This window comes from Botryllus schlosseri, chromosome 6, assembly GCF_051294905.1.
Source record: "Botryllus schlosseri isolate E-star chromosome 6, Bs_hap1, whole genome shotgun sequence".
NCBI lineage: Eukaryota > Metazoa > Chordata > Ascidiacea > Stolidobranchia > Styelidae > Botryllus > Botryllus schlosseri.
This window is the reverse complement of record NC_137241.1, coordinates 23560219-23587763: the sequence shown is the minus strand read 5'-3', so window position 1 is coordinate 23587763 and position 27545 is coordinate 23560219. Positions and strand designations below refer to the sequence as shown.

The following is a 27545-nucleotide window of genomic DNA, read 5'->3' as shown; positions in this document are numbered from 1 at the left end:
AAACGAGAGTAACTTGCTCGTTGTTCTGCTGAACCAAATCATTGTGCCGAACCAAATGATAAGTAATCGTCAGATAATATTTTTATCTCAACAAGACACATACAATGTACAATGCGATAAGACACAATGCGATGTATTGAACAGATAGGATGCCGAACGACATCGACCAGTTGCGATTGCAGTTGTGGTCCGTAAACTGGCATCCACCTCGGCCTATAATGCCCGGTGTCGCAATTCTTTTTTTATAAAATCATTGAGTCATACTTTTCATCTGAACAAAGTCACACACAATGTACAATGCGATAAGACACAATGCGATGTAATGAACGGATTGGAGGATGTCGACGAACGACACGCAGTTGCGATCCTTTAAATCTCACATCCACATCGGCCAATGATATGTATATATGTATATGTATATCATTGAGCTCGGCCTAGAGTGCCCGATGTCACAGTTCTTTTCGATATTGATCTTATTTGAAGCCGCGGTCCTTTCTACTAGTTCTTTCCATTCCTTGTGAGTGCTTTCTTTCGTAGGGTCTTTTTCTGGGCTTCTGTGAAGAGGAGCCCTATAGTTGTTTCGTCCTGAAGTAGCAAAGTAGCGTAACCTGTGTATTGTAGGTAATTGCTGCGCTATACTTAACTTGACGTCAACTCTGTAGTAAGTTCTTGAACCAAGAGATTGCTCAATACAAGATTTATTCGTCGTTGATGTTTGTCGTAGGTAGCGTAAAATGAGTCTCCTCGAGTCAACAAAACATGCGCTTATATAGACTCGTGATCACTGCAATCGGAAGTCTTATTCGTCTCCTAATATGGCGTGAAATACACAATATTGGATATTATCATATAGTCCCGCAAGCAGGTGCATCATATCTGTATCACAGCTGTATAATTTGCAACACTCTGCCACAGCTTGGCCGCGGTTTTTCTCTGATCGAATGAAAGCCAGATCGCATCAGATCTGCTTGCGGTTAGTAGGTTTGGAGGTTGTCAGTTACCATATACTCCAACAGGATGTCTCTCGGTTACGAGATATACACATTTCAAGGTTGATCGACAACAGGGATCTGTTACAATATTCACTATAGCATGCTTGATGTGTAGTACGTGATTTAATTATACAGGTAATGAGTTCTCCATGCTAATTATTGGTTGTTTGTTTGTTAACTTAAACCCTTAAGTTGCCGAGCAACTGTAGCCCAGATAAACCTCCGACGGGAATCGAAAAGGGTACGCAGATTGGAAAAGATAAAAAGATCAGGTTTATTTCAAAACATCACAAGACTGCGATACAATGAAAAGATAGTGCCGCAATACAATGGTAATGTTCCTGGTGAGTAGAAGTATAGCTAACCAAAGTATTATAGGGTTAGCTGGCTGACTACTTAACCTGGAATCCTGTACTGTATCCTGGTGAGATCTTCTTAAGACGCAGATAGACGCAAGACATACGAATATATTTCAGACGTTATTACAAGTAGGTTTAGCAAATGAATCTCATCTCGAGTCAACTAAACATGCGCTTATATAGACTCGTGATCATTGCAATCGGAAGTCTTATTCGTTTCCTAACATGGCGTGGAAACACAATGTTGGATATTAGCATATGGTCCCGCAAGCAGGTGTATCACAGCTGTATCAGCGGTATAAATTGCAACACTCTGCAACAGTTTGACAGCGGTTGCCTCTGATCGAGTGAAAGCCAGATCGAATGAGATCTGCTTGCGGTTAGTATAGGTTCATGTAGGTTTGGAGGTTGTCAGTTACGAGATAAACACATTTCATAATTCCAATAGGAAGTCAACGTCATATGCTAATATGGTTGTGAAATACACTGTTGTCGTAACCCTATAGTCCTATACACACCGACAATAGGAAGGTGTCGAAACAACTTGGAGTAGCTAGCCTTTAAGATCAGACCCCCACCTTAGCCTAGGCAAAGTAAAGAAGAGGCATGCACAGTTGATCACTGAATGAAAAGTAATGCAGAAAATATAAGACGTAAGCGACAATGGGGCGGAGGGAGAGGTCGATGTTAGGTCGTGATCCGGTAATCCTAAAGGCTATGGCTAGTATTTATTTAGAAGAAATTGCTTGTATTTCCATTTGAATGCGGACAGCATGCTCGACGACGCTGTCCAGTGTCCAGGGGCCGGCATACTTGGAAAAGCAATGCGTTTTCTTGTATTCCGTCCTGATCATACGGTAGTTGTTCTTAGTTGACGCGCGTGTGCTGTACTTGTGCGCTTTATCGTCACCACTACGCTATGTCCCCCATCTTCGATGTTTGTCTCTATTCCACACGGCTCTATTGTTGCTCTTTCCATTCCTTGTAAGTGCGCTTTTTCATCGGCAGTGCAAGTAATAGGCCTAACAATATTATTGACCAAAAATTCAACCACTAAATTTAAAAATTTTCGTACGAAAGTGAGGTACACTGATCTTCCATAATTCCACCTAATTCCACCTTCCACCTTCCACCTAATTAGGGGCCAAGACCAGAGGTTTCAACTACATTTGCGGGGTAGTCTTTAACCTACGCGGGAAGAGGAGCCCAGATATACCTCGGACGCGAATCGAATCGGCGCCGCCCGATTAGTGGGCGCTTATCGTCTCCACTATGCTATCTTCCGATATTCGTAGTGAGTGCTGGAGAAAATTCTAGTCTACGTCGCTGTTATTACAGCATCTTCACAAAAAAGCTCAGAAGAACACTCACTGAAGAAAGAATTCAAGGAATGTGACTGAAATCATAAAGAAAAGACTGACGAAGAAATCAAGATCGCATATACCTTTAAATCGGGCATTAGGGCGAGATACCGAACACGGATCGTTTCAGCATTCTCATTCCTCATATCTGCTCATTGCATCGCATTGATTCGTTGGTGTCACACTGTGCGTTGTGTGAAAAAAAACACCGATTATACCGCTCGGCATGTTCCGGAACTGATATCTGTGTAGTAAATGGGTTCAGATATGGCGCCGAGGTGATATCTGCGCACAAAATTGCCCCAAATATGATCTGGTCCGGACCGGATCTCATATCTACGCAGCAAATACGCCCAGACATGCTTCGAACGTGTTATCTGCTCGCCATACCATTTTTATTTTCCACGCCCCAGTGAATATTGTACAAATCAGCGTAATGTTCAAAATCGCTGATTGCAGCAACACAACAGGGCTGGTGTGATTGCAGACGTGGTTCGCCTCGCCGCAAAGTGCAAATGCGTTTGTATATTGTGACGCATGAGGTTGTTTAATGAAGTTGTTGCCGTCACGAGCTTCGAGTTCAACTTTACGTCTCCTGCGACGTGCGGTCGGAACGGTAGCATTAGCGTGTGTACTCGAAGGTTCGCGCTGGTAGCCGACGCAAAAATATAATATAGAATTTGAAGAGTTATAGATAAGTTATAAGTTTATATATATTGATGGAAGTCCTTCTTCAAGACCTTGCCAACTTTTATGTTATTATATATAATTTTGATATGATTGTTGATATACAAAAGTTCTTTCCAATCAATTCTCTATTAGTTTCAGACTTTAAGGCGATTACGAGTATCAGTCGAAAATCTTAGTGTTCATTTCCATATGATTATACTGTTCAATTTTATGTTGAAGTTCTGTAACCCCAAGAAGCTCTTTTCTGTTATTGGATGCGCCATACTGTTTGCATTCAGTTATATATTGCCACTGAATTAATACGCGTTGCTGGCACAGTGAATGGTGAGAAGTTCATAAACGTACGAATCCCAGCATGAAGATTGGTAAAGATGGCGTTTCGAAAGAAGAATATACAAAAGGGAAATCATTGAAATCACGTTTCGGGAAATTTAGTGCAAAAGAATTCTATTTTCTAGTCTTCATCGTTATTTTAACGAGTGTGTCAGTCGTTGCCGTTGTAGTTCTTACACCCACTGAACATAATGAAGCATCAAACAATGAAGTCAGCATATGCTATGACAAATGCCGGTTAGTATTCATCTATGATCTGTACCAGACAACCATTAACCACGTTTTCCTAAGTGTCTTCCGAGGATACTATGAAGTTCCTAAATTGAAATCCATATTATGATGATCAAGTATTCCTGCTTACTTTCTCATAATGTGTTTTGAAGTTGTTCCCTCAGTGACATACTGTATGACATACTACCAATTTGTTATTGTTATTATAAAGCATATAAGAATGCTTATCGTAGACCCCTCAGACCACATACTCAAATTTTAATCCGACTACAGGATATATAGGCCGATGTCTATAGATACACTGTGATGTTTTCAAGTTGCTAATTGGAATCTTTTTCTCATTTGATTACACGCACCAGCAATATATCACTCATTCAGGGGTCAGAGCCTTAGTTGCAAAGTTCTTTGTCTGAGAGCCATAGGTATAATACCGTATTAGACAAGTCCAGAGTCTCAATTCTCGTGTTTATAAGAGAATATTATTTGATAACATCCTGGGAACAGTCTTTTTTTGCATCAGCACCGAGTCATAGCCTGATAATTGCCAACCCTATTCATTTATTTCTATTGCCGGTATGCTTATATTTCTACTTCGTCCTAGAATGTGGTAAACATTTGAAAATATTGTCGAAACTTATCCTTTCAGGTTTCAGCTATTCAAGTAATCCTTTCGTCCTAATCAGCTTGTAATTCCGAGTTGATCCAGAAATATTTATAATGGACTATGTTTCAGTTTGACATTGGTCGAAACGATTCCAGAAAATCTAACTTATCCACATGGCAGTCCTGTACATATGGATACCTATGACAGCTGGTCGAAGCTAATCGATGGGGCGTCTGAAAGAATTGATATCGGATCCTTTTATTGGACAATGCGACAAGAGGATGTGGTTGAAGATCCCTCTGCTTGGAAGGTACTGGGTTTATGTTGATTACCTTTCTATCAGATGATTCAAGAGAACCTAAACACTTGATAAGAACTACAAAAACAAATTGATAAAAACTACAAAAAACAAATGAACGATTATACCTGGATATCATATCAGCATAACCGGTGAAATGGTTATAGGGTTTGATTCGCACCCGCATTGAAATATTCAAGACAAAATACATCCACAAGTGATATTGGTCGCCAAACCCGGAGTGTGGAGCAGATTGTGTGCACTTGGTATTTCCCCTAGTAGATTTCATTCATTAAATAGACATGGAGTGGTAAAAACTAGGACTGGGCAAAATCGAGTACCTGAGTGATTCGATTCTGAATCGTGTATTATGCTTCGAGTCGAGTATTCGAGTATTGCTCATTATGACGTCATAACATAATGGAATATGTCAACTCAAAGTCAAATATGCACCTTTTATCCCACCGCAAAGAATATATTGCCTGTTTACCTGTCCATCACATTGAAGATACGTTGCGCTTTTTCGACCACACTGATTTCGTTGCACTTTGATGCAATGTTGTGGAATGATCATGATTTTGGAAATGTGGTATTTCCAGTAATTTTCGTAGCTTTGTACTAGTATTTTATACCCTGTTTCGTATGCTGCGATACGGCTAATTGTGGTTTCAAGGCTTCTACAGTGGAAAATAGTATCGGAACTATAATTCTCGTTGGTAAATTAACTTTCAATGGCGAGGAGCGTATAATTTCAGTACTCGAAAAAATCATATTTTACTACTCGACTCGAATCATTGAAATTAATACTCGATTCAGATTCGAGTTCTCGAATCATTGTGCCCAGCCCTAGTACAAACATGCTGGTCAAGTGTGAAATTAATATATTTTATTTCATATCTGAAAGCAGCACGAAACGTGAAGACGCAGATTATATATATAGGGTGTAGGCCTACTGATTAAGTAATTATACTCCCATATTGTCTTGATGCTAGTACGGTTAGCGTCGAATATACCCGCGTTGTGTGCAGCTTCTGTTTGGGTGATTCGTCTAATATTGCAGCCGCATTAGATGCTCGGCACACAAATTGCAGATTTATTTGATTTTATTTGGCGTCTACACAAGGGTTTGCGGCAAAGCAAGCTACATACTTGAATGGGTGTTTTAATGACGGATTGGGATACTTCTAGCTCGTTTACTCACACTTGTTACATGATGATAGCTTGCAATTTTACATATGTGGCAATTCAATTGGCTTCTACTTCGCTCGAGTGATATTTATCCGACCAGGGACGTCATCCGTACACCACCAATTGACTCATCCAGTTTTCATCGCAGCATTAAGCATGCATATGTCAATAAATCGCTTTGTCATTACTATAAATGTCCTTGCAAATTTTAGGGTGAAGCCATATTCCAGAAACTGTTAGATGCTGGCAGTACGATAGATATTCGAATAGCCCAGAATAACAACACCGATCCGATGATGATGAAAGACACGGAAATTTTAGCAAGCAAAGGTGCCGCAAGCGTGAGAACTCTCGACTTTCCTAGACTCCTGGGTGCTGGAATAATTCATACAAAATTGATGATGGCGGACACATCTGCTTTTTACGTCGGAAGTGCGAATTTCGATTGGAGGGCGCTAACGCAGGTATCGGAAATTGTGTTGAACGATGTGTACAATATGCATGTTTTATCCAACGTCGCATTTATGCCACACAAAAACCTCTAGGTTAAGGAGCTTGGTATCATGGTCAGCGATTGTCCATGCATGGCGAAAGATTTGCAGAAGATTTTTGATGTGTATTGGATCCTGGGAGAGGAAGGGGCAGTGGTACCCAGTGAATGGCCAGCAGAATTGAGCACCGAGATCAACATGGATAACCCTGTGGCATTAGCAGACGCTGGCTTGAATGAAACTATGTACATTTCTGTAAGTTACTTAAAAAAATTGAAGGCCCTCTACTTTTTTATCACCTGATTTTGGCACAATATGTTCTCTTCGAATTATACACTTCAAGATACTGTATGAATATATTCAAGTATCATCTTGAATTTATTGCAAAAATGACATTATAAATATTAATGATGACAGATTCAAGTCGTAAAGAATCTGGTGATCAATTAGCATACCCTAGGTCAAATTCCAGATCAACTTTACCAGATTAACATTAACGCATAAACATAGGCGCCGACTTTTATTTTTTTTACGAGGTGGCAAAGTCTTGTGACGTCATAACTGTTACATGTCGATGACGTCATCGTCTCACTAAAACGCACTTTACCACCAGCTGCTCGTTTATGTGCAGCGTTAAACCATTAGGGTGACGTTTTTATACCCGCCCTACACATTAATATCAAACCACGCAGTCGAGTTATTAAATGGAATCTTGAAACGGACCGATCGTTCGTCCGACGATACACGATGCATTCCGTCCGACGAAATGCATCGAACAATAATCAGAATTTACGTCACTTCGAATTTGAAGTTGCATCAATGTTATTAACGCGCAGCGCGCCTTGTGAGTAACGAAATACAATACACACTGGCCTGTGAAGTTCGCAAGTAACACACGACAATTCTCGAATATGAGGTTTCGAGCAGACAATAATGATGATTACAAACGCGAAATCGCGCAGCCAATCACCAATTGTCCCTTGCGGTTTCTGGCTTCGCGTTGAGAAGCTCGCATCGCGGCAATTGTTTCCCGGTTTACGTTCGCTAAGCATTTTTGTAGTACATCGGTGCATATGCCGCAAATATATTCAGGAACAATATCTAACGTCATATTCTTATTTAAGGTAACGACTATGGGCTAGAGCAGGGGTGGCCAACCTTTTTGCTATTCACGGCTGCATTCCTGGGGGTAGTCGTAATACACTAAGTGGACGCCAAATATCCATGTTGAACTGTCCTTGCCCATTACCCGTGAATTCCGGAATAATATATGCTTTCATATCGGCTTATAATAGGCTACAAAATTGACGCTCGCCAACACATACTAATTGAATTACGTGTTGACGGCCGCACAAATTTCCTTCTACGGCCGCAGCTTGGCCACTCCTGGGCTAGAATTAATTCCAGTTCCGCGCGCATGCGCCCATCTTATCAATAAAAATCGACTGTCTACCAAATGCCCAATAGTTTAAAATTCGATATTGCTGTTCTCGATACGAGTACGTCCAGCAATCAAGTTTATCGGAATATAGAAGGTTCCCTGTTCAAACGAATCGAATAAATTCAGAGTTTGTGCCACCCAAAATCTCGTGATGCATCAATATTTGACAATGACTTGGCATACTGAAAGTTAATAACGAAAATAACACCTAAAAATGACATTGTGCGAAAATTTTAGAGTACGAATGTATCATGCAGACAACAAGAACTGTAGATGATGGCAAACGAGAAAGCGTGTATTCTAATCGGTATCGTCACGAAAGGGTTTTGAGACTGACAGCATATTGAGCAGCTTTCGTCGCGACAATTTTTTTCTCATTTTATCGGTGTTGAGTTGTATTACTGCATTTCAACACCAACACACCCCCCAATTTCGCGTTTCGATTATCGAGACTATCACGAAGCTAGCTAGCTCAAAAATGGTTTTGTAAACGAATATGGGCGAACATAATTTAGATTTTAGAAAAGCAGAATGTTTGTTTGGACGCGTGGTCGGGAGAAGAGATCTATGATTGTGCTTCTCAGCACACGCTAGGCGCGTAGCCAGTCGGGAAATTAGGGGGATTTTTTTCAAATTTACCAATATCGCATCAATTCAATTCGGGTCAAGTACACATGTAAACGACGATCATATATAATCTCTTCTTGTCAACGATTTTAGGCGTATGATAAGATTGTAACGGAAGTCCTGTCAATTAGCGAGTCCCTGATCTCTGGCGAACAATTGAATACGCGCGCGTATTACGCAGCCTCGGCGACAGTTTTCGCAAATCAAAATGTCGGAACCTGATGGCACCGATTTCTGGTGGTTCAGACCTTTGTCGTCTCTTAGAACTCGAGTCATGATACACATCTTCTGATCGTTTCGTTCAAGTATTAGCGGAAATCAATTACGCACGTTAAAGTCTGTTTTGAGCGATTCGATGTTATTCACATGCAGTTTCATGATGTCGCTCTTCAATCAATTTGACATAAAAACAATCACCAATCAGCGTAAGCTCGACCGCATTGTCTCCAAAGCACCGAGAGATAAGAGCCAAAGCATGCTAGGCCCGAGACACGGTAGTTTAACCAGCAATGATATTTTTCGCACCAGGCCTATTAGAGATACTATCGTGTAGGCCAGCGACGATATCGTGCACACCAGGCCGAAGCCGCCAATGGAGATGCGATTGCGCAGGCAAGCCATGATATAGTGTGAACTGCGATTGTTCAAGCCAGCGGAATCAGGCTTGTTCGAAATGCGATAAATCGGGCTAACGACCATTGCCACGCGCACGGGAAAGACTGACCTAATTTCGCGACCATCTCGGCGGGATATCATCACAGACTCTTCGCGCTAATTGACAACTTGCTTCTCGCAAATCGGCCGCGCGGAACACTGACCGCACAATTATTGAATTGCATCTGAATATTAGAGTTAGAATGGTCATTTCAAAATGAGGGGGGTTTCGCGTTTCAAACAGGGGGATTTGAACCCCGAATCCCCCATGGTTACGCGACTGGCACACACGCGTATCGAAAACGAAGACGTCTCAACGAGGTCGCATCGATTCGCCTGATTACTAATTACTGGTCACAAATTACTTGGGCTTCTGAGCATTTCTTACGTGGTGGCCGCCACCTCGTAAATATGGTGACGAGGTGGCTGCGCCTGTCGGCGCCTATGTGCATAAATATATAAATTGATCTCAATTATTTCTTTTGATCAGCGGATCAGTGATCACAATTTTTACAATCTAGTTCTTTAAATCCCAGGTTGCACCTCCTGCTTTTCTACCTGATGGAAGAACATCGGATCTGGCAGCTGTCTTGAATATTATCGACTCTGCAGAAGAGTTCATTTATATTTCAGTAATGGACTACTTCCCAACAACGTTATATCAAGAGCATAATATGTAAGATATATTGTGATCGTGTTATGTAAGGCCGTTTAGCATGGTACCTCTGCTTGTAATTATTGTAAAACTGGCAATATTGGATGCTCATTTCAATTCAAATTAACACGCCTGACTTCAAGATGTACGCATTTAAACAGTTACTGGCCACTTATCGATGATAGTCTACGAGCAGCCGCTTTCGAAAGAGGTGTCCAAGTACGACTAATGCCTTCCTGGTGGAGGTATAGCAGCAATAATATGAAAGCCTACTTGAAATCACTAGAATCCATCAGCTCTGCAGTTGATGACAAAGTGCAAGTGGTATGTAACCTGTTTGCTTGATTCCAGTTGCCTAAAATTAACCATTGATTTTGGAATTTCAGAAACTTTTCGAAGTACCTATTGTGACACCTGAACAAGCGAGTATTCCATACTCCAGAGTAAATCACAACAAATATATGGTAACTGAGAAGACGGCATTAATCAGTAAGAATGTGTTAACATTATAGTGTCGGAGATATGGTCATGGTCATGTGTCTTTTCATACTTTCAGCCACGTCAAATTGGTCAGGAGACTACTTCATCAATACTGCAGGTGTATCAGTTATAGTGTCGCAGACTGAAGGCAGTGAACCCACAGAAAAGAACATCCATGTGCAAGTCAAAGCCATATTTGAACGTGACTGGAACTCCCCCTATGCAAAATTTCTTAATCTTACTGAATCGTAACTCTCGTGTTGTTGAAACTGTAAGCATGTTGTGTGATCGTGTGTCATTTTATTCTTGGTAGATAGTTCCATGGTCAACTAGTTCGCCATGATAGCTCTTATATGCATATGAAAATGAATTAAATCACTACGGTATCATAGGCTGTGTTCTTCAACAGCTGTAAGAAACCTTTTAGGGTTGGTTAGGTGCCTCTCTCACATTTCTGTAATTATTTTTCCTTTTGTAGCAGGATGGGTTGTAACGATTTTGTAAATCTGAATAATGGCACAGTGATGCCTATGTTAGGCCTGGGTACATTCAAGATAAAGGATGAGATGGTGCTTGAGCAGACCTTGGATTGTGCCATAAAGAATGGTTATCGGTTGATCGACACCGCCACAGTATATAAAAATGAGCAACTCATTGGTCGCTGTCTTCCAACTATTCTGTCGAAATATGGACTTGAGAGGCAAGATGTATTCATCACCACAAAACTTGGACCGAAGGATATGGACCGTGAAAGGGTGGTGCCAGCCGTGGAAGCTTCTCTCAAAAATTTGAATCTGGAATATATTGACCTTTACTTGATCCACTGGCCAGCTAAGCAGGTAGGAATCGCTGGGTGGCTTGGAATGTAAATCTTCATTTAGTTTTCATTCCAGGGAATGAAGCCTGAGGATTTGCAACATGCGATTGTACGTAAACAGTGTTGGGAGATCCTGGAAGACATTTATCTTAATAGTGGTCAGCTCAAAGCGATCGGGCTCTCTAACTACACGAGTAAACATTTAAAGGAGTTGCTGGCTTCGTGTCGTGTAAAGCCAGCAGTAATGCAGTCTGAACTCCATCCAGATTACATTCAAGAAGATCTTTTAAATGTGTGTACTGCGAATTCGATACATTTTCAGTCCTATTCTTCACTCGGAGCGGGAGCGTTGATTGAAGATGAAAGATTTGGAAAGATTGCTGAGAAATATGGAAGATCCATTCCTCAAGTTCTGTTAAGGTGGGCGATTGAGAGGGGCTGCAGTGTTATTCCAAAGTCTGTGAACGAGGACCACATCATGGCAAATTCTTGCATATTTGACTTCTCGTTATCCAATGAGGATATGGATGCTATTCAAAGGTCAACAGCTAATACCAAGTTTTGTTGGGACCCCAACAAAGTTGCATAACGATTCATTATCTAGTTATCAATCTTTTATTTGTATTGAAACGATGACTGTAAGCGTGGGTGACTGGCAACGAAGTAGGCTATTCCTACTTTTCTGGAGTCCTGAAGCAGTGTTGGGATGACTCGAGTCACCTTTTTCGTATGACTTGACTTGACTCGAGTCACTTTGCTAAAATGACTTGACTTGACTTGACACGGCGTATCAGAAATGTGGATTGACTCGTGACTCGGAGCTAAATTCACGTGTCAATTTCAAGTCATCAAGTAATCGGTGTTGATAAAAATCACTCTATCTTGCATATGTTCGGATTGTTCGTGAAACGCTGATGTAAGATGCAGTATTGGGATGACTCGAGTCATGACTTGACTTGACTCGAGTCACTTTGCTAAAATGACTTGACTTGACTTGACTCGGTGTATCAGAAATGTGGATTGACTCGTGACTCGGAGCAAAATTCACGAGTCAATTTCAAGTCATCAAGTAATCGGTGTCGATAAAAATCACTGTATCGTACATATGTTCGGATTGTTTGCGCAACGCTGGTGTAACCCGTGAGAGCGACCAATCATTCAGTGATCGTGCGTTTTAATGAGCCTCCATGGAGCCTCCATGCATTGTTCTCTCACAAATATATTGATCGCAAACGAAGTGATCGAAGCTGACAGCCTCTGTTGTCGTAACGACGTAAACTATAGTATAATAAAGTAATTTTGCAAAATGTTTATTTCTGTTCTGTCTCCTTAACTTGACCAAACCTCTTGTTTTATTGAAATTGTATTCGAAAATAGTTTATATAGTCCTCAACCATTGGCGCAGGCTCGAATTGTATCATATCAATTTGCAAAAGGGTAATGTATTGCATCAATTCGTTTCTCTATTCTCTATTTTGGCTGGAAACTATAAACTGAGCAGTGGTGGCCTTACGAACGGGGGGGGGGGGGGGGGGGGGGCGAGACTTACCGGCGGGGGCCCCCTATAAGTATTAAACCGTAACTTCTGTGGGGCTCCGCCCCCCAGACCCCCCTTTCCCGCGGTAAGGTTTGGCCAGGTGCTGGATTCGGCTACGTCTATTATTGCATGTGTCTAAGGATAGACTACATCAAGACTAAGTAATTCTACTGCATGTAGAGACGTGATCATCATCGGGATACGGGACTTTTCTAACAAATGCAGAGATTTGATGATGATTGACACATCCGTGCGGAATCATATTCTTGCTTGGTACACGGATTTCCATGTTCATTCATTATTATCCTTAAAAAAGCGCATAATCCGAATAGGGGGGGGCCCTTCGACCAGGGGGGCCCCGGGCGACCGCCCACCTCACCCACCCCAAAAGCCACCACTGAAACTGAGGCTGTGCAATTACTTACGTAGTTTATTAGTTCTACTTATATGTGAGTGATACAGCGTCTTACTTGCGTGTATCTTTAACTCTACATTCGTTCATCGGTTCAAAATCAATGACCAGTCAATCTGTATGTCAGACAGCTAGCAAAATGCAATGACGTAATCACGCCTCATACCTTGAAAAGGCAATTTGACTTGAATTGTGACTTGACTCGTGACTTGACTTGACTTGACTCGACTTGACTCGAGTCACCTCCGAAAATCGATTGACTTGACTTGACTCGAGTCACCTTCGAAAATCGATTGACTTGACTTGACTCGAGTCAAAATGTGCAATGACTCGAAATGACTCGTGACTCGAAGGTAGTGACTTGATCCCAACACTGGTAAGATGTAACCCGTAAGAGCGACTAATAATTCAATGAACGTACATTTTACTGAGCCTCCATTGTTCTCTCACAAATAAATCGACCGCAAACGAAGTGATCGAAGCTTACAGCTTACGCTGTCGTAAACTAGTATAGTATATTAATTTTTATAGGAGAATGTCTATTTCTGTTCTATGTTCTAGCCTTAACAAAACCTCTTGTTTTATTGAAATTGAATTCGAATATAGTTTATGGAGTCGATCCTCAACCATTGGCGCAGGCTCGAATTTATCATATCAATTTGTAAATGGGTAATGTATTGCATCTTTTCAATTCGTTACTCTATTCTCTATTTTGGCTGGTAACTATAAACTAAGGCTATGCAATTACTTCCGTAGTGAGCAGTTCTACGCATATGTGAGCGATACAGCGCCTACTTGCGTGTATATTTAATTCTATATTCGCTCATCGCTTCAAAATCAATGACCACTCAATCTGTATTTCAGACAGCTACCAAAATGCAATGAAGTAATCATGCCTCATAGTTCGAAAAGGCTATTTGACTTGAATTGTGACTTGACTCGTGACTTGACTTGACTTGATTCGACTAGTCTCGAGTCACCTCAAGAAATCGACTGACTTGACTTGACTCGAGTCACCTTCGAAAATCGATTGACTTGACTTGACTCTAGTCAAAATGTGCAATGACTCGTGACTCGAAGGTAGTGACTTGATCCCAACACTGTCCTGAAGTAGGTTTTGCCTACTTCCACTATTTTAGACGAGTGTCACTTTGACTTGACAGTTTTTGGGCAAAACTACTTCATACAATTTGGTTTTTGTGAAGTAGAAAGGGGTTTTGGGATGTTACCGTCGGTTGCTTGAGTGAAATTGTAACTACTCTGCAAAATATCCCCTGTGCACTTTTACTGGAATACCATCTTTGGTTATATAGTTTGTCACAGCGTACATTTTGCATTACTCATGTCGTCGGCCCCTCCCTGTTCCTTCTATAATTTTAATAATTTGGTAGAGTGACAAATATTACTACACACAGCATAGCAAAGTCGGAATGTACTAATTTTGACGTGCTTATAACATCGGCAATTTCTGTCTGGCACGTGTTAATGTAATGGAGACGCTGATCAATCGGAAGTTGTGCGTGATTCTGACAAGGAAAACGCTAACTGAAGGACCGGGTGCTGTAAATCATGTCGCAGAGATTAACGATTAACGCGTGGTATGAAACTTCGAGCTCGCGTTAATCAGCCGCTAAACTTCAAAAATCCGGGAAGTGCACACGGGCAGAAACATTTTGAGACACAGAGAGAGAGAGAGAGAATTCTTTTATTCGTCAACCATGAAATATAGTATAGGCAATGTCCACAAACACTAACGCCCAACAGTATACAATATTTTTTTAGTGGCCGTTGGCACATTCCCACAAGGGTTGAAGCGCGTATTTCAGTCGTGGGAATGAAATACCCAAGTACGTCGAGCAGAAAGATGTGAACGGGTATCAGTCATCATCATCATTGGTTTATTAGCAATTTTATCAGTTCTATACACCACAAAAATGCGATACAATGAAGAGGTAGGAATGCGTCGAAACGACTTGCAGTAGTCTATGGAATCAGACACCCACCTTGGCCTAGGCGATGTAAAGAGGAGACATGCACACTGAATGAAAATTCAGTGTTGGGATCAAGTCACTACATTCGAGTCACGAGCCATTGCACATTTTGACTCAAGTCAAGTCAAGTCATGCGATTTTTGAAGATGACTCGAGTCAAGTCAAGTCGCGAGTCAAGTCACAGTACGGCAGATTTGATGGAGCGATGATCTTTTCGGTCGATCATATGATATTTGGACGTGGACGCGCGTGTGTTGTACTTGTGACAGATTTATGCCCGACTAAACTATCAAGGCCGTTACATCCTTATCATACATCGGAGGTGTGCGCGTCCCGCAGACAAGAAATCGTGCGGCCCACGAAGATGTGCCCGAAATGGGATTCTCAGTTAGCGATTAGTTTGATACGTTAGACCAAAACCCCATTGCGCTAAGAGCAATCACCAAAATATGCGTGTGCTAACTTTCACGTGAATATAAATGACAAAATGAATTCCGTAACCTGGGAATTTTTTCACGCCGAGCATGATTTAGTCAATGGTAATGTGCTGTCCCACATCGAAATTTATTGATGATTGTCGTCACCTTTTCTTGATGCGATGATAGGCTTTGAAACTGCCAGAATGGCTATGGACGGCTTGCGGTGTCCCACAATTTGAATTATTTTTGGTGACGAGTAACGAGATTTGGTCATTTTCGTTAGCCGACTTGTGCAATTTACTGAGCAAATTTGGGGTTGTTTCGTCAAAGTACGTCCGCTACTATGTAAAAATAATATTCAAGTTGTATGATTCTTACAAACTTCTACGTACATTACACATTTGCACCAGTAAAACAATGCACAAGAAACCTTGGTGCAGCGTTCCTTGGATTGTAGTCATTGAGCGTGACGTTTTCGCATGAGTTGAAAGGTCATGACCAGGAGATTAGTTGCAAAGCCAGGCTAACGGCTAACCAGTGTTGCCAATTTAGCGATTTTCGCGTTAGATCTAGCGATTTTTCATCCGGTTTAGCGCCACAAAATATGGATCTAGCGCCTAGCGATAAATCTAGCGATTTTTGAAAAAGTACTTAGCGATTATTTAGCGCTTTTTTACCGAAAATACCCAATAAAGACCAGTTCTGGCTTACGACTGCCATGATTGGAATCGCTGGCCTTTTTGCCTGATATAACAGGTGAGCAGCGATGATTTTCCAAGTTAAACTAATTTAATAAAAAATAATTAAAAAATAAAACATAGTGTGAGCACATGACACCGATTCCAAACAGGACGACTGCATTGGCTACAGACATGGGGTAATCGCGATTAGTAATCGTAATCGATTACGACGATTACAGCATTTTCAAGTAATCGTAATCGCAATCGATTACATTCGAAAAAATCCAGAAGTAATCGTAATCGACTACTTCCCATATTTAATCGATTTTTTTGTGAAAGAACGATTACTTTTTATTGGTACAAGGACTGTGACATAAACTGGACACTCGTGAACAAGGAATAGATATTATACTAGTTATTGAGATCACAAACGTCGGATTTTCTAATGCCACTGCTCATTATTACGTCAGAGGTAGCCTATTAGCTTTGCTCGTTTTTGCGTAAGAAGAGTCCACACCAGACATGGGGTGATTACTTCATGAATGTAATCGATTGCGATTACGATTACTTCTGAATCACGCGATTACGATTACGATTACGATTACAGCAAAATCAGGAAGTAGTCGATTACGATTACATTGGAAAAGTAATCACGATTACCCACGATTACATTTATTTTGTTTCTTAGAACTAAACTCAGAAGATATAAAGGAAGACAATATAAGGATTGCGATGAAAAGGCCTAATGAGAAAACAACTTTCTTTTAAATGATGGGTCATTTGCTTGTTACGTCATAATGTACCATTGCCCTACTTCACTGCATATCGCACCCTACGATTTACATTCTTGCCAGGTCCGTATCTGTTGCACCCCAAACCCCCCTTCGGGGTGGGGAGCGACCTCAGAGGGGACTCAAAAGTATTTCGTAAACCAACATAAATTATACAGTATTTTCGAGATATTTATTTAATTTAAAAATATTCTTCGAGCTTCGCGATTTAAATGTCTCTAGATAACTTGTGCTGAATTGAAATGCATACCTCTCTCCCTCAAGAAAAAGGCATGCAGAATTTATAGGAATGGGGATTTCGTTGCCGGTCATTACCGCGACACGACACACCAAAAGTCGTGCACTTTCGGCCAACATGCGACATGCTATATTAAAGAAAGAAATTGGTAGAAACTTAGGGTATGTGTCTATTGTCAATAGCCAAGCTGGTTGGGTGTGACTAATAGTACTGTCCTTCCAATCCGAACCCACAATACAAGTGCCACCTGGGGCATCCACAGAGGAATAAAGACATGAGAATTTGTGCGTGCGTCTCACGAAAGTTTTTTTTCAGTCTGCTACGTTTGGGCGACAACAATCTTTTGAATAGACCGGAGGTCACGAATCAACAACATATAATAAAGTCATATCATAACAACGTACCAGATGTTATAATTATGAATTACGTGTCCCCAGCTTTAAATGTAAACCTGACCATCGGGGGCTGAGAGAGGATTAAAAATGAATACTAATTTAATGCAATTACCAATATTATTGACAAAATCCAGTCTTCAACTTGAAAATTGACCGTCCCATGAGGGCCCCAAGACCAACGTTTGGAGTGGGGGACGAATTGCTGTTTTAGTCCTGATTCTAGCTACGACCCACGCTAACATGGTGTATAAGTGGACGGCTATGGCGGCAGGTCCAAATGTTGAGTAAAGAATTGCGAAATAACGATTGGCCCCCATTCAAGGATAGTAATATAAGAATAAGATTAAGAATAAGAACATAAAATTCTGCCATCCACTTAATTATTACAGATACTGCATGCTGCCGTTACGAGAAACAACGAAGAACGACGTGGTTATGATATATATCAGCAGCTGCTGATTTTTAATGCTTCGTTGTCGAAATCGTATAATGTATTATTTGACGTGTACAACTTTTCAAATCTTTGTCCAGTCAGTGTACTTTTGTACGTACTACATAGGCCTGCTGCTCGCCAAGCAGCAAAGGTAAAACTGCATTTAACTAAGCATAACCAAACATACAATAAATAGTTACTATTTGAATCTAGGCAGAGTTGTGATCATTATCCTGTTACGAGGTAATGGCGACTCAAGTGTATTGATAACCTGATATACAGCACGGCGGGTGTAATTCTTACAATCACACTACCATCTATATCAGGGGTGTCAAACATCCGGCCCGTCAGACGATTTCATCCGAAGCCATTATGAGTAGATTGAAAATGTGTCCAATATCCAGCACATTTCTAACAAATGTTGAATTTTTTAGTTGGGAGTACTTCCATCAAACAATCCCGCAAGACAGCAAATGTCGAGCATGGTCAGGCCAAATTAAAGCCGTTTGACAGTGGCATTGTATTTTAACTCTATAGTCTATACATCATTAGAAACAAAATCGGCGATATTAGCATCCAATTCCAACGCTGAATTTTGAGTTCTATGCCAAAAATTACCGAGACACAGTTCTTCACATAAACGAAATCGCCAATGCGAAACTGTTATACTCAAGTTACACGAAAATATACTTCAAATATCCGCGATCGCAGATTCGCAGTACTGTTTCCCTTCTTACTCAAAAGTTCCCGGCTTCCAGAGCAAGCCGTATCAAGATTTCATATTAGCCTAATGAGCTAAATTTCAACGTCCGACTTTACGGTTATATATCCCTTGTAGCCCGGCTAAAACAAAGGGATCATCGAAATATGCCAACTTATATTGCCGTCCGTCTCGCAGGCGTCTGACAGAGCACCGACCTCGAAGTCGCCTACGGTAGAGTGCCTACCTCGGATGCCGCCTGGGCTGAAGTCCCCAGCCCTTGGAGCCTAAGGCAGAGTGCCTGGGCCGTGGAAAAACGACAGAGTCCGCACCGCACACTGTTTCAGTGGTAATAACTGCTGTATTTAACCGGTACATCATCGTAATTGCCAATTTTGTTGTTTGGTACTAACGGTGTTGCTAGAATAAAACCCCTATGATCCGTAAGACAATGAAAGCGTTCAAGTCAATGGATTTCGAGCTAACACTATGGAATCATTTGAATAGTGCGGCCCGCGAGCGACTTGAAGGTTTGAATCCGGCCCGTCATGCAAGTTGGGAGTTTCACAACCCTGACCTACATCGAATCTGTATTTAAATGTGAGGAGACTTCTTACGCAATAACGAGCAAAGCTAAGACTTCTGACGTAATAATAAGCAGTGGCGTTTGTAAATCAGACGTTTGTATCATCACTCACCTGTTATAATATATCTGCATTGTTCACGAATGTTCAGTTTATGTCACAGTTCTTTTACAAATAAAAAGTAATCGTACTTTCGCAAAGAAATCGATTAGATATGGGAAGTAGTCGATTACGATTACGATTACTTCGGATTTTTTTCGAATGTAATCGATTGCGATTACGATTACTTGAAAATGCTGTAATCGTTGTAATCGATTACGATTACTAATCGCGATTACCCCATGTCTGGTCCACACATAGTAAATAAATATTCGATGTACAATAGTGTGATTGTAAGAAAACCCATCGTGCTGTATATCGGGTTATCAATACATTTCAGACACCACTACCTCGCAATTAATCACCTCTCTGCCTGAATTGAAATAGCAACTTTTGTATTGATGTTTGGTTCTGCTTAGTTAAACTATAGAATGTAATAGTTCTAATTCTATAGTTAAATGCAGTTTCAGTTTTGCCACTTGGCGAGCAGTAGGCCTATATGGTACGAACCTACACCAGACAAAGGCTTGAAATTTTGTACTCGTCAAATAAAACATTACGGTTTCCACAACAAAGCATTGAAATCAACAGCTGCTGATATATATCATAACTGAGCCGTTGTTTTGCCGTTTTCGCAATGGCAGCTTGCATTACATTATCTGCATTAAGTTGAAGGCAGAATTTTATGTTCACTTTCTCTTATTCTCATATTATTCTACTCAAAACGGGCGCTAATCACTATTTCACAATTATTTACTGAACATTTGGACCTGCCGCCATAGCCATTGACTTATATACCATGTTAGCGTGGGTTGTAGCTAAATCAGGATCAAAACCGCAAAAGTTTCCCCCACCCAAACATTGGTCTTGGGCCCCCATAGAGTAGTCAATTTTGAAGTTGAAGATTTAATTTAATCAATCATATTGGTAATTGCATTATATTGCATTTTTAATCCTATATCAGCGCCCGATGGCCAGATTCACCTGAAGAGCAGGGGGCGCGTAATTCATAATTATAACATCTGGCATCTTGCAATAATTACTTTATTGTATGTTGTTAATTCGTGACCTCCCGTCTGTTATATAGCCAAAAGATAGTGATTGTAGTGACCCAAATATAGCAGACTAAAAGAAAAACTTGCGTGAGACGCACTCACAAATTGTCATGTCGAATGCTCTGTGGGTGCCCGGGTGGCATTTGCATCGTGGGCTCAGATTGAAAGGAATGGACTGTTGATATCGCCCACCCAGCGCGGCTATTGACAATGAACACATACCCTATGTTTCCGCCAATGTATTTCTTTAGTAGAACACTTCGGGAAGTCTCATGTTGGCCGAAACTGCATATGTCTTTTGATGTGTCGAGAATCGCCATTGACTGGCACCTAAATGCCTATTACTATGAATGATACATGCTTTATTTCTTGAGGGGTAGACGTATGCACAGGGCCGTAACAGCACTTCGTCAGCCCCCAAAAAAACTTTGGTCTTGGGCCCCCCATAGGGTTATAGACCGAACTTCTGGGGGGCGAATCCCCCCAGACCCCCCCCCCCCCCCTCCGGCGATACACTGTTTACAACTATTCATCATAATCATAGGGAGTTCGTTTAGTGAATCAGCTTTTCTCGCCTAGGCGCGGCAAGCGCGGAAAATTTCTAGAATTCACGATTTCATCGGTCAGTATGATCGGGAATTGCATATTTGTTATCAATTTTTATCTTCTCTCTGCTGACGTAATCAGATTTGCCGGTAGAGCTGAGTGAGGTGTGTTTGAAAAGGTAGGACCACTCAATAATAATTAAACATTTTCGGGCGTATACCCGTTGGTAGGAACGAAACAGCACTTCGTCAGGCCCCCATCACGTTGTTCGCGTTTGTCACGAAATTATCTGTACTGTATTGTGAGCCAGTGCGAAGCGCGAAAATTTTCGATAATTTATGATAAAATCGGTCAATCAGATCGGCGATTGCTTATATATTATGCTATCAATTTATTGTCCTCTGTACTCACGTAATTAGATTTACCGGTAGAGCTGAGTGAAGTGTCTTGAAAACGGGAGGGCCCGTAAAGATTGATTAAACATCTTCGGCGGGCGGACCCGTTGATATGATTTCGTTACATGATGTTATTTCGTGACTTCCAGTCTGCTATACCAAAAAATATAGAATCGCCCAAACGTAGGCTTCTAAACTAAGAGACGCATACGATTTCAAATTGGTATTTCTTCACTGGCATAAAATTTTTCCCAGCGGGATGGAATTTGTCTTGTGAGGTTCAGATTGCAAAGACAGGAACATTCGGCGCCAGTCATTCAGGCGCCTATGGACAATTAAACCTATATGTATTTTGTATAGCCTGTATAACGAAGTCTTCGGTCTGCATAAGGGCATAGACCTTTTCGGTCAAGCTTTTCTCCCTGCCGATCGTTCTGGCACACTTCTTGGAGTCGCATGTTATACGGCCTAAAACTTGATTGTATGTCTTGGTGGGTCGTGGCGCGGTAATGGCCCAATACCCAATAATACAGAGAAATGGCTACTTGAATTCGGTGCTGCGTATGCATTTCGAAATCAAGCTATCTAGAGACATTTAAATCGCAAAGCTCAAAGAGAATTCCCAAGTTAATGAAATCTCTCGAAAATACTCTATAATTTATGTTGGTTTACGAAATACTTTTGAGTAGCCTACCCTCCAACCACGCTCCCCACCCTATTGGGGAATTTGGGGTGCGGCAGTTATGGACCTGGCAAGAATGCAAAACGTTGTGAGCGATAAACCGTCCTCTATAAAATGGGCAATGGGTGCATTATGACGTAACAAGGAAATGTCCCATCTTTTGTAGAGACAGTTGTTATATCATTATTCATTAGGCCCATTCAGCGCAATCCATGTCTTGTCTTCCAATATAACTACTACGATGCAAAATAAATGTAATCGTGAGTAATCGCGATTACTTTTCCAATGTAATCGTAATCGTAATCGACTACTTCCTGATTTTGCTGTAATCGTAATCGCATGATTCAGAAGTAATCGTAATCGCAATCGATTACATTCATGAAGTAATCACCCCATGTCTGATTGGCTATACCGGTCACCAGAGTGCGGACTCCGTTGATATATAATTATAGATTACTAACCTACGGATAGATAGTAGAGACGCAACTCCTGGCGGTTACTCATGGGCAAAAAGGGTCTCTTCTTGCTGAGTAATCTAAAAGCAGTGCTACATCTGGCGACCCGAGCGCTGAAATTTAATATAATTGGCCATGATCGAAAGATAGTGTCGCAGTAATTTAGAAAATACAAAATAAAATCTCGTCTGGACAATGTAACCATGCACCCAAAACAGCTCTCAAAGTCTGAAAACCGGCATTGCTCCAACAATGGCACCGTCGCAACACGATGAACATAACAATGACCAATTTCGTCCAGCGATTGTTCTGATCGATGCCGATTATCAGACTTTGGGGGCTGTTTTGAGGTCGTTCCATTGTCTTGACAAGAATATAATTCGTATTGTCGGAATCAGTATGACACTAGCTTTCGTTTAAGACCAGATTAATTACATTTCATACCCCGGGTGGCGGGTTGGTCCTCGGATTACTTTCTCAAGGTCTCTACTTATAGTGGCTGGCAAACCCGGTTCAAGTCGTGCTGTGTAGGGTTAAGTCGCATGTCGTGTACACGTGTGTCAAGTCGCATGTCGTGTTCAAGTACTCCAACACAGTTTAGAGGAGAAGTCAAGCGCATCTCCACGGTACATCTTATCACGTATTCACGGAAGCGTCGAGCAAGGCACGCTTATATAGTGAGCGGCTATGCCTGCAAACCTGGTCAGTGGTCACGTATAGCGATCATTGCGCAAAGTGACCTGCTTTATCGAAATGCACTGCACGTTTTATCCCGCTTAGAGATGACAATTACGGATTATAAACTAGAAATATGATAAGTGACTTTGGCCCCAGACGAGTAAAATATAGCTGAGAAGAATGTATTGATATAATGGTTCAATTTAACACCTTTAACAATTATTGCAGTTTTAGCGCTATTTTTAGCGCTTTTTTGTCGATATTTAGCGACATCTAGCGATTTTTGACACCAGTTTTAGCGATTTTCTTCCATCCGGAGTTGGCAACTCTGCGGCTAACGTTTCGTTTACTCCGTAGTGCAAGCTTGCATACAGAAAGACAATTTTTGCTTCGCCAAACAGGCTACGAATGCAGCATGCTTGCTGAGTTCTTATATGTAACGCGCACTGATTCCTATAAGGTAGCGGTACACTCGATATAGGGTTGGTGCAGTTGCGCATCGCCCCTCGGTGCTATAGAGGTGTACATTGTGTGTAGCTTGTCCAGATGAAAATTATAACCCAAGGTATTTTATTGTATTGTATTGAGTCAGGTGACTGTGGCTCTATAGCTACTATAACCTCTTTAGCCTGTAAGATTACCAGTGAACTCAGCCTTACAAACTCGGCCCACGGTGAACTCGGACCCCGGTGAACCCGGCCCTCGGTGAATTCCGCCCTCGGGAAATTTTGTATTCTCCGGCAACCCTAATATCCCACCTCCGGCAACCCTAATATCCCACCCCCGGCAACCCTAATATCCCACCTCCGGCAACCCTATTATCCCACCTCCGGCAACCCTAATATTCCACCTCCGGCAACCCTAATATCCCACCTCCACCAACCCTAATATCCCACCTCCGCCAACCCTAATATCCCAGCTCCCAGCTTTAATTCAAAATTGTTCGGGGGCGGAATTCACCGAGGTCCATAGTATTCGAGAAACACCATGAATACCACAAAACAAACAAGTAGAGTATGTGAGCGTCGCGTTATCTCCCCCGCTTACTCAATCCGTGAATACAAAATTTCCCAAGGTCCGAGTTCACCGAGGGCCGAGTTTGTAACGCTGGGTTCACCGAGGTCTGAGTTGACCGGCAACCGCCTGTAATAGTCTATAGAGCAGGTGTGGGTGATTATTTTCCCCAAATGGCCAAATGATGAGCAAAGAATATGCTGGCGGGCCGAGCTCGAATTTTACATAGTCGAATAATGGTCCCAGTTTGGGGTCCGTGTGTTTGCGCCGTAGCCTTGAAAAACTAGGCTCTATGAGTTCTGAGGGCATATAACACATACACATTGACTGCTTCAGAGCAACACGAGTGGCAGCATAGTAGTATTTCGAAAGCATCAACTCCTTAATATTCCGGAACAATCATTGCATGAAATAGAAGGAGCATCCCTTCACGTCAACCCCAGGAAGCGACGCAGTCAACGACTTCCAAATGGCCAACTCAAAGTCACATACCACTCTTTCTTAGGTCTAAATGCTACTCAGATGCAAATATCAGGTGACGGGCCCCTTCTAGTGGGACATTTCCTAGCCCCGCCAAATTAGCAATGAGCAGACCACGCGTGGTCGATCTGTGAGCGTCGCGTCATCTGCCGGGGAGATACTATCACACAATTCAGGTCCGGCATATTTAATAGAGCAATGATTTTTCAGTCAACCATACCATACATAGTTGGACGACGAGGACACATGTGTTGTACTTATGCGCTTTCGATTCCAAGGTGGTATTGGTCGCTGCATCCCGACCTCTGTTTATTTTGATGAAATAGCCTTGTTAATTAGCTGGCTTCATTAACAGGTCTTGAAATTCGCGCGCTCTCAGCCTTTGCCGAAAGCCTACTATGTTTGCTACCGCACCTTTCACGCCCAAAACTAGCTTTCTAGCAAAAGCTGTTATCAAGATATGGCAAATTAAGCATTTTTGGCTCGTTACTTGAAATTGCACCACAACTAGAGGGCGCAGGAACCTGAAATGATAGAAGTACCGGTAATTCACTTGAGATTTCAGAAAAAATATACCATTTTTGTTTCACATTTTTAGCTTCATGTAGTTGTAACAATAGAACATTATGCTCAAGGTGTCAAAATTGTTAGGACGAGTTTGCTCGTCATATGCTTCAAAATGCGGTTTGAGAGCATTTGGAGTTTCTACCGCTAACATGTCTGATGCGCTGTTTTCACATGTCGACACACCAGAGAACAATCCTGACACTCCATTTGAGTTCAGTAAAGATAATCTTGGAAGAATAGATGACATCGTCGGAAATTATCCCGCTGGTCATGCGGCTGCAGCGATAATGCCCGTTTTGGATTTGGCGCAACGGCAACACGGATGGTTGCCCATATCGGCTATGAATGAAGTGGCGAAAGTACTGAAAGTTCCTCCGATGCGTGTTTATGAGGTCGCTACTTTCTACACCATGTACATGAGGAACCCAATCGGAAAATATCATATCCAAATCTGCACCACAACGCCGTGCATGCTGTGTGGTTCAGGGGAGATAAAGGACACGATAATTAAGAATTTGGGGATCAAAGTTGGCGAAACGACAGCTGACCGTATGTTTACTCTTAGTGAAGTCGAATGCCTTGGCGCCTGTGTTAATGCGCCGATGGTTCAAATAAATGATGATTATTATGAAGATCTTAAGGTGGAAGACATGGAGGAGATTTTAGAAGACCTAAAAGAAGGTAAAACTCCAAAAGCTGGCCCCAGAAGCGGTCGATTTGCTTGCGAACCTCTTGGTGGACTGACCTCATTAACTAGTACTCCTACTGGTCCAGGTTATGGTGTACGTGATGACTTGTAGACGATTTTATATTTGGAATAAAAGGTATATCACTGAAATGTATATTTTACACAATGAAATATGTGATGACTTATCACACAAGGCTCTATTTCTGGACAGGGGCCTATTTTGCCTCTGCTTCTCTTCTGTGACACTCAACTAACTGCTTTGGTGAAGGTAATCATAGGCTGCTGAGACATACGCATCGTAATGAGACAATATCCTGATAACAAGCTGGTTAAATCGGTGGTTGCAAGTCAACTGGAACAGACCCCAATCAGTTGCCGACGCTGATTTGGTGGAGAAGTAGCCTATTTTAAAATGGGAGAACAATGTGATAGTAGTTGTAGCGTAACACGTTAAGGTTGAAATCCACTCTTCTTTACAGCACAGAACTCGAGTTGACGCTTGAAGTGCACCCAAGAGTTCTGAAAGAGAAAAGGCTTTCGAGACCTTGCATAGTAGGCCTACATATTTTTTTCAAAGGCCCCTAACAACTTTTGAGAGTGCAAGGTACAGGTTCATGCCTATTGTATCATAGAGAAAACCATCAAGAGAAGACCAACTTTAGTAGGCCTGCTCAGTAAAAACATTATTTGTGGGGGTATTTCTATCCTGCGGTGGAGGTGGTTTAGGCACACAGTACTCATAGTTACGTAAAAATTTACTGCATGCCAAAACTACTTCAAGCAGAAATACAAAATTAAACATCTGAGAGATGGGCTACTCAAGTATATAGATTGGAATAAGGCGTCACAGACTTGTGTATGTATTGTATATACCATGCTCTCATAGAATCGCAAAAGCTTGCAAAGTCCTGGTATAAGGACCTAGTTTATTTTTGTCCTCGATGTTATTGCTGCATGATATACAATTATGCGTACACAACACAGAACAAACTGCAGTGTGTATATATAAACCATGGAGTGCATATGCCGCGCCGCTGGACCAGGAAGGTGCACATGCAGCCTTGTATGACTTTCAAGTCTTGCAGACTTGCGCCAGGCCGCGATATTTTCCAAGTAATGGTACCAGTCATGGATACCTGCGATACTAGTGGTATCTGGTCTGACCTGACCTGGCCGGGGATCGAGCCAGGCGCTTCACCATTGCGCCATCACGTCGGTATAAGTTCCCATCGTAGCTCTTGACTGTGCATGTGCAATGATGCTACTGCGTATATTCATCGTCCACCGACAAGATAGCGTAATGGTTGAGCGTCCGGCTTCTTAATCGGTAAGTCGTGGGTTCGATTCCCGGCCGGGTCAGACCAAAGATCTGATTCGTAACACTGGTATCCATGGCTTCCCTGCTTGGCGCTTATGCGTTACTGGGATAGCATGGAGGGGTGGTGCATGACATAGAAAGCCGTAAAGGCTATATCTGCACTTCCT

The 27545-nt window shown here is 41.8% G+C and overlaps 4 protein-coding genes across 4 annotated transcripts in view; 3 read left to right on the top strand and 1 right to left on the bottom strand.

Annotated features, from left to right (window-relative positions):
- LOC145440416 (ubiquitin carboxyl-terminal hydrolase calypso-like) overlaps positions 1-27545 on the bottom strand; it is a 66709-nt gene that overhangs the window by 10912 nt on the left and 28252 nt on the right. The window lies entirely within an intron of this gene.
- LOC145440414 (5'-3' exonuclease PLD3-like) lies at positions 3186-10793 on the top strand. Its single transcript, XM_080318020.1, has 8 exons — positions 3186-3972; positions 4700-4880; positions 6269-6520; positions 6602-6802; positions 9806-9945; positions 10086-10248; positions 10311-10413; positions 10481-10793. The coding sequence occupies exons 1-8, from the start codon at positions 3758-3760 to the stop codon at positions 10654-10656; spliced, it is 1431 nt and encodes a 476-aa protein (XP_080174146.1). The 5' UTR covers positions 3186-3757; the 3' UTR covers positions 10657-10793.
- Positions 10887-12142, top strand: LOC145440429 (glyoxal reductase-like). Its single transcript, XM_080318037.1, has 2 exons — positions 10887-11243; positions 11298-12142. Exons 1-2 carry the CDS (start codon positions 10887-10889, stop codon positions 11808-11810), a joined length of 870 nt encoding a protein of 289 aa, XP_080174163.1. The 3' UTR covers positions 11811-12142.
- LOC145440433 (NADH dehydrogenase [ubiquinone] flavoprotein 2, mitochondrial-like) lies at positions 25370-26210 on the top strand. Its single transcript, XM_080318042.1, has one exon. It carries the CDS (start codon positions 25432-25434, stop codon positions 26170-26172), a length of 741 nt encoding a protein of 246 aa, XP_080174168.1. The 5' UTR covers positions 25370-25431; the 3' UTR covers positions 26173-26210.